Source organism: Geospiza fortis, unplaced genomic scaffold (genome assembly GCF_000277835.1).
Source record: "Geospiza fortis unplaced genomic scaffold, GeoFor_1.0 scaffold486, whole genome shotgun sequence".
NCBI classification, from domain to species: Eukaryota; Metazoa; Chordata; class Aves; order Passeriformes; family Thraupidae; genus Geospiza; species Geospiza fortis.
Window position 1 is genome coordinate 731,193 of NW_005054417.1, and position 7,924 is coordinate 739,116.

Here is a 7,924-nt window from a genome sequence, read left to right on the forward strand (position 1 = left end):
CGGCCCCACGGCTCATCCCGGAGCTTCGGTACCGGTGCGTGTGTCAGGGAAACCCAGGCCTCCGCCCGGGCTGCAGCAGCGTCAGCAGAGGAACAAATAGTCTATTTATATAGAATGGCACATCTGTAACGTAGTCTCATCTCCCTGTGTTTCCACCGCATCTGGATACACAAGGGATTACAGTGTAAGTTTGGCTAAAATGGGTTCGATTTTCTTTCCCTTCCTCAAAGCACTTTGCATTGTGCACCGGCCAGGAAGGATTTGCATTGCATTTAAACCAAACTGTTTGCCGGTATGAGCCAAAGCTGGAAAAAATCCTGAAGTATTTACTTTCCTAGTTGACTGTAAGGCTGAACTGTGCAAGCCCTAGTAGCAGGTATCTAGTCTTTTTTATGTACTGGAGGAAGGAAGCAGGTAAATTCAGCCACGTGAATTAATCTTCTGTGGTTTATTTGTTTTGTTTGTTGTTTTGGGGGTGGGCTTTCGATTTTCTAAAATAACGATTTACATATATATATACATTATGCACATATTTGTGGGCAGCAGTAGTAGGGAGGGCTAAACCAGAGACCGTTTGTGTAACCAGGAACCATACCTTGGGTACATCCAGTAATCAGGTTTTATAAAAAAAATTTGGCTTGAAAACCTTAAGGGTCTCAGTTTGCTTGGTGGGGTTTCTTTTTTGCTTACTGATCTGTCTTGTGGAAGGAATTTATGTGCATTTCACCATTTTTCTGGTGCTCTATGTTTTTTTCTGAGAACTACTCTGCTGCTATGGTGCCATCACCAAAGAATGGTAATGCTTGTAACTCACCTGGGAGCAATGTGTTCGTTCTGTCTTTGCTCCTTAGCAGTGTATGCTTCTGTGAAATTCCAAATGCCCTTCCTCATGCTGACTGTCATTCCTTGATGGATAGAGTTTGCTTGTGTGCATGTCTTTTTTAAATTACCGTCTTTTATAAATTCAGGTGTCGGATTACCATGGATGTCAAATCAGCGATCCGTACTGCTGGCTCGAAGATCCCGATAGCGAGGAGACAAAGGTAACCTTTGCATAGGAATGGCTGCTTTCACATGCTTCTTTTTTTATAGATCAGATGCACTGATACTCTGCTTCTGAAGAACCTGCCAATACATTTTGAAAACTTACACAATGAACGAAGGTGTAGTTCGTGTGGTATTTCATGGCACCAACAGCAATGCCATTATTTTGTCCCTGTGTTTTAATGGAGGAAAGGTTGAATGGGGCTTTGAGCAGCCTGGTTTACTGGCAAATGTCCCAGCCCATGGCATTGAACTAAAGGATCTTCAAGGTCTTTTCCTACCCAAACCATTCTATGGTTCTATGAAAATCTGGAATACTTAGTATAACTTAGATCACAGTATTTTTAAAACTAAACCCATGCTTATCTTGCCCCCATTTTTCTTGACCAGTTTGAATGTTCAAGGTGGTGGTGTCATACTGAAGAGAAACATTAACTTTTTTTTTCTCTGTGTGTGCTCGGTTGTACAAGTCAAAGGCAGCTGTAAGAAACCAAACTCCCTCCTCCAGATATGTAAAGTATATAATGTACTAAAAATGAATCCATGGTCAGGTGGGAAGTTCCTATCTCACTTTATGGAAAGGAAGTGCAGAATGTGAGTTCATGGTTTGCTGCTGTTTGGCTGTTGACTTCTAAGACAGATTGAGGAAACATCCCTGGCATAGCTGAAATGTGCTACACTGGTGAAACACTTCTGGTAACGACAAAAGCCACAACTGCAACACCACACTTTCACTGTTGTCTTGGCTTTGGCTTAGTTGGACTTTCAACTTCTTGGTTTGTTTTAACACCTTGTGGGAAATAAGGTCATTTTTAAACTACAGCAAAGCCTTTTGCTGCTATTTTAGTCATGCACAGTACCTTAGCTCACTGACAGTGTAGGCAGTAATGCTGAGCTTGTTCCAGACATGAGGGATGGACAAGTGATGAAAAAGCAGGGATCATATGGGGTTGGGTTGTACTATTCTGAACATGTGTGTATTTGAATTAGGACTAGAACTGAAACTGTCAAATATACAATTAAATTGATTTGATAATAGACCAGTGTTTTGTTCATATTTTGATAAATTTTCCAATTGCACTTGGAAGTCACAAGAGCTCTAATAAATTTTTCTTTGTAATATTTAGGAAAGGTATGTGCTCTCTTGTAGGGGTTGCACAGAGCTACCCTTGGCTGAATATATATATGAACTGTAAATGCTTTGTGGACTAATAACAAAGACTAGTCATGTTAAAACAGTTTCTGTTCTGTTCATGGAAAGTGTATACTGTCAGTGGAACAATTATGTTGCTAGAGTAGCTTAGTAGAATGTAGAAAGGTGATAGGTTGTAGAAAAGCACGGTTAAAAAGAATTTGGGGCATGTGTTTCTTAGATGAAATTTAGTTTGACTGTTGTTCTGGAATGACAGTTGGCCTACTTAATGGCCAGACACTTCAGCCTCAAGTAGACCATCTCTACTGGTAGTACAATGCTTTAAAAATTATTTTGCTTTTCAAATTACCTTATCTTCCAAAGCAGCCATAAGAAGCTGCTTTACTTGGACCCTTATTCTGTACTTTCTGCTGCTAGCAAAGTCTGCCCTGGTTCAAGGCTTGTGATACATTGTCAGATGCAGATACCCGCAGGTACAATAAAAATCTCTCTCTCTAGGTTCATGAAGACGTACAGTTACTGTTAGTCCTGTAGCCTGGGTGGCATCTGTTTAGCTCAGCGTGGTGGGTGGAGTTGTTTACTGTGAGAACTTCTGCTGACATATGTTCTTGTACTTTATCTAGAGCAATATTTCAATTATGTATAGCTTTTAAAACATGAGTGTAACTTCATGCTCAAAAGTGTGGAAACAGAAAGTTTCCAAAGTGGACTGTATTCTTCTCCACAAAACTCTTTGAAAAATCTGTGATTCCTTGCTCCTTTTTCATACAGCTGTGGCATTCCATTTACAAATAATCTAGGAATCTTTGGTGCATACTAATTGGAAATGAGAAAAATATATTAAGTTCCTGTAAAAGCAAAATTAAGAGTGATATAGGTGTGAGTGTAACAATTAGTCTCTAAGCATGCTCTTGGGCAACAAATGCTTGTAAGGAAAAGTCTATGTTTCTCTGAATTTCACTAATGAAAGCAGATGTGGTAAGATGTGTCTGTGCAGTTAAAAGTGAGTAACACACAGTTCCAGTATACCCTTGCAGCAATGTTGTCATTTTGGTCATGTTATTGATGGATGAGACAAAGATGTGTGCCAGTTTCTGTTCCCTGCATATAACTGGAAAGTGCTTTTGGCTGTCCAGTACAATGGATGGTCTTACACGTTTTTATAAGCCACCATTTTTCTGATAATGTCACAGGACTGGGAGAAGTTAGTTTATTTGTATAGGATCCACAGTCCATATTTTTGTGTATGTAGTCTTTGAAATTCACGTTTCCATTTAGAGAAACCAATTCAGATACACATAATTCTTGGGTAGATTTGATTAAGTTCTTTCATCATCTGATGGGGGGGCAGTTGTAGTGATAAATGTGGAGGCTGCATGACTTACCAATGGGATGTGCTGTGCACATATTAATTCTTCACCTGAAGAATTAATTCACAACTAAACACTGATAGCAGGTGGTAAGTGTGTGCCTGGTACTCTGCCTGTACTGCCACTGGCTTTTCTGAAGATCTGTGGAGCACAAATTGTACAATGTGGATTGTAGCCCTCTGTTCCTGTGGGTCATGCCCTGCAATGAAGGTGTAACTCAGATGTTAGAATGCATTGATCTGATTGCCTGTAACAGATTCAGGACCGGTAGAAACAATAGGCTCTTTCAAACCCTCGTCTGGAAAAGAACCCTGTGTAAGCAAGGGATGAGTGGACGGGATTTTGTGCTGGAGTTGAGAAGCTGGAGGTCGAGGGTGGCACTGCAGCTGCCACTGTGTCATTTGGCTGTGAGTTACAGCCACACACAGTGTCCTCTCCTACCTGCTTCATGTTAGAGACAGAAATTGCTTCATGTTAGAGACAGAAAAGCCTGCATGTCTGCTTGTTGGCAGCTGTGATTCACCTTAAGATGCTTAGGTATTAATTTTAGGTTAATGTACTGTGCTATAAATAGGGATGATGAAACACCAACAGAGCACCAGGTTTTCCATGCATGCAACAAACAGCTGGAGTGGTAATGGTTTTGATCACTGTGCATAAGTGTTTGTGATGGGAGCTGGAGTGTTCTAAAGAAGCCAGACTTTACAGAGTTTTCAGAGATTAGTATTTTTTTCCTAAGAACTGATCTTTGAGCAGTACTTTGGGCTTATCATGAAATACTGGCTGGGACTAATTCTGTGTGTTATGTTAATAATATGAACAGATGATGCACATGATGTCTTGTGTCATCTTAAAGCTCTCCCTAGCTCCTGAAATAATAGTGCAGTCTGTGGGCAATATTTGTCATTTAGGCAAATATGAGAGTATTTTAAAGCGTGGTGTGCTTTTGGAGGTTGTTACCTTAAGTTTTGGGGATTTTTTATGTGTTTGTTTGGGTTTTTGTTTGCTAAGGGTATCTTTGGTAGTTGTTTTGGGGTTTTTTAAGGGGAAAGGTGGGACTGTCTTATCTCTTTGCTGGTTATTCCAGTGTATGCCCTTGAGAGTGAGTATTCAAGATATAAATTGAGTCCTATTAAAGAATTGCGGCATAATGCAAATAAGCATGTAGGATTCTTCAGGTGTGACACTGCATAATCTATATGGAGGAAAGATGTCTGTGATGCATTGCTTCTGAAAATGTTTTCTGTAGAAAATAGGCATTTCTGCTTGAGTTTATATTTTTTGGTTGTTTTCTTTCAGGCCTTTGTGGAGGCTCAGAACAAGCTCACAGTACCCTTTCTGGAGCAGTGTCCTGTTAGAGGACTGTTCAAGGAACGAATGACTGAACTCTATGATTATCCTAAGTACAGCTGCCACTTCAAGAAAGGAAAAAGGTATGTGAGGAATGTCTTTGGGGGTGGTGATGAATGTGAAGCACGTCAGAAGCAACTATTAATTAGGAAAACAAATTATATTTGTATTTTTTTTAATAGTTGTGAAGTAAGAAACCTAAGCCAATGTTAACATGTGTGGTTACATGATGCAGAGCGCAAGGTGCTTCACTCTCTCCAGTTCCCAATCATATTATCGTCTTCTTTTATTGTCTTTTCTTTTATAAGAAGAATTTGTGAGTTTATCAGAACTCAGATGATTTTGTAGAATAATTATTATAAAAATAAAGCTTTGAGGAGTACCTTTCAGAAAGGCTTGGTCACTGTCAGTATAGTTAAGGCATGTTGTCTGAAAACAGTATAAGCCCATCATGTGTATTCTGTTCCACATATTTGCTAGATTCCTGCTCTGACATTGGTCATTCATTGAGCAGCTGGTAGGCTTTTTTTGTTTAGTCATGGCCAGTGAAAAGCAGTAGGAATTCCCTTGTGAAAAACTGTTCCTGTAGCTGCAGGGTATATAGGAAAAATGACTTGGAGGACTTAAAGCAACTGATGGAAAAAGACCTGTTTTCTTAGAAACAAAGATATCCTGCTATATTCCAGTGCCTTACCTACTCATACACCTGTTTTAAATCTGTGGCTAAGTGAAGAAATGGTGTTTCTCTGTCTTACCCAAGATCTGGAGACTGCAGCTGCTACTGAATTTAATGTGACTTCTTTTAGAAACATTATCAAGCTTCTAGAGAAAGGGAGTAAAGGGACTTAACTACGTCTAAAGATTGTTTTAGCAGTTAAAAAAGAGGTAGTGCAAACAACCAGCCGGTCTTAATCATGGGAAACACAGATAATATTTTTCAATATTTTCAATTTGTTTTATCCTTGTTCAGTGGGCACCCAGGTATGTCATACATGTGTTCACCAAAATCCACAGATAATGAGAAAGAGAGGATATCTTGTTGCCTTAAGATTTCTACACAGATATTGAGAGGGATTTGTTTTAGGGATCTGTGCTGTGAGGAAGGCGCTGATACTTACTACTAAGGGAGGGAAATTCTTTACTGTGTGGGGGTTGTTGAAGGTATATGGTGGGGAGTGAACCCAAGCTGTTGGTGGATTTAATGTGAATTTTAATTGGATGTGGCGCAACATGTCAGTGTATAGAGGTGTGAGGTTTAAGCCCAGAAGCAGTGGAGCTGTTTAGGACAGTGCTGCATCTGGGGAAGTATGCCTGAGTGAGTCAGGCAAAGCTTGTTAGTTTGTATGTGATGCTCATGCAGATATGGCAGGTGACCAGGTCTGGTCAGTGTCTGCTCTGGATTCTCTGACCCATTCTCCCTGTGCAGTACAGACAGGTCTGGGTGTTGTTGCCTTCAGTGCTATTAAGGCTTAATGTTGCAGAAGGGCCAGCAGTGATAAATACAGTCTCTGCTAACAGATACAAATGCTTAATTTGATGCAGCTGACTGTCCTCCAGGAAGAACATTTGTGCCAGGAGCTTGATGTGCTTGTAATTCATGACACTTTACTTCAACTTTAATAGATATTATTTTAGTCTTTCTGAGAGATAGTCTGTTTCTTGGCATGTGCTGGGTTTAAATCGAAGCAGTTCAAATATAATACAAATCTAATAGAAAAGCCCTATGTTGTGGTGTTTGAGGTGATCAAGAGGTCTTTACCAATTTAAATAACAGTCTCACAGGTGTGGGGAAAGGAACTATACTATTTGAAGAATTTTCTGAACTGCTCATGACACTTAGAAATCCTTAAATTTAACCACTCTGGTTTTCTGATGAAGGATAGCTGCTGAAGGACAGTGTCTGAAGAGTTGTTCTGTGGAGTCTGTAGAAAGGAAGGGTGCCCAGGGAGGTGCTGTGTCTGTCTCGTTGCTTGACCTTTGCTTCCCAGCTTGTTGCCCAGCATTGCAGAATTTAAATTGAATTGGCAAGAAAATGGCTGATCAAATAGAAAATTACTTTTCTTTTTCTTCTATTTCTTTTAATCTTTCAGTTTTGCACTTGTTGAACATTACTGTTATTACTTGAACGTATTACTGGCTGATATTGTTAACCAAGCCCTTGTGAGTATATTTTCCCCTTCTGGCTTTACCAAGTTCCCATGTTTGTACCCAAGTAGTTGTCAGTCTTAGGGAATAGATGAACTTATATTTAGATTTGAATGTTGCTCTGTAAATTCTTCTGTTCCCCCAGCAAAGCTGCTGCCTGGTTTTTAAGACGTGTTTCTATAGTAAAGTACTCTGAAGATTGGTGTTAATTTCTGTGAGCTCTGTGGTGTCTTAGGATGTGTCTTAAGATGATGAAGAGTATCACTCACTAAAGACAGCTCTGTAATTGTCTGTTCCTACAACTTTTTCAAACACACATTTGTAAGGACATTGAAACAGTTTTGGTTCTATTTGATTTGAACATAAGTCTGTCACCTAGCATGGATTGAAAGCAGCTGTGTGAATGACAAAGCTGAGAACATAAGGGATGGGAACCTGTGCCAGTGCTTGTAACAGAGAAATGCTGCAGCTGCCAGAGTTGTTTAACATAGACAGTTATGTGGAGTTTATAGTATACTTAGAATTCTTTGAAATGCACTGTGGCAAATGCAACTTTTATTTCTAAAGGCTATTTTGGATCCATCCTAGCCATGACTCCTACTCTGCTGTGAAACTTGTGTTTCCCTAACCTGTTCATCTGTCTTTTATTCACTTCATGACAACTTCATACAAGTTTTTTTGTGCTTGCCTCACTGAAAATCAGAGTTCTTCCTACTTAATTTTTCCCTCTTGTGCTCTTTTTAGGTATTTTCACTTCTACAATACCGGGCTCCAGAATCAGCGTGTTTTATATGTACAAGATTCCTTGGATGCCGATGCCAAAGTTTTTCTTGATCCAAATAAGCTTTCTGATGATGGCACA

The 7,924-nt window shown here is 39.7% G+C and overlaps 1 protein-coding gene across 1 annotated transcript in view; it reads left to right on the forward strand.

Moving 5' to 3' along the window:
• The window catches only part of PREP (prolyl endopeptidase), an 86,756-nt gene that overhangs the window by 686 nt on the left and 78,146 nt on the right, over window positions 1–7,924 (forward strand). Inside the window, exons 2-4 of the mRNA XM_031061583.1 lie at window positions 969–1,043; window positions 4,867–5,000; window positions 7,807–7,924. The exon at window positions 7,807–7,924 is cut by the window's right edge and continues 4 nt beyond it. Coding sequence (XP_030917443.1) covers window positions 969–1,043; window positions 4,867–5,000; window positions 7,807–7,924 — 327 coding nt within the window. The remainder of the gene's footprint in view (window positions 1–968; window positions 1,044–4,866; window positions 5,001–7,806) is intronic.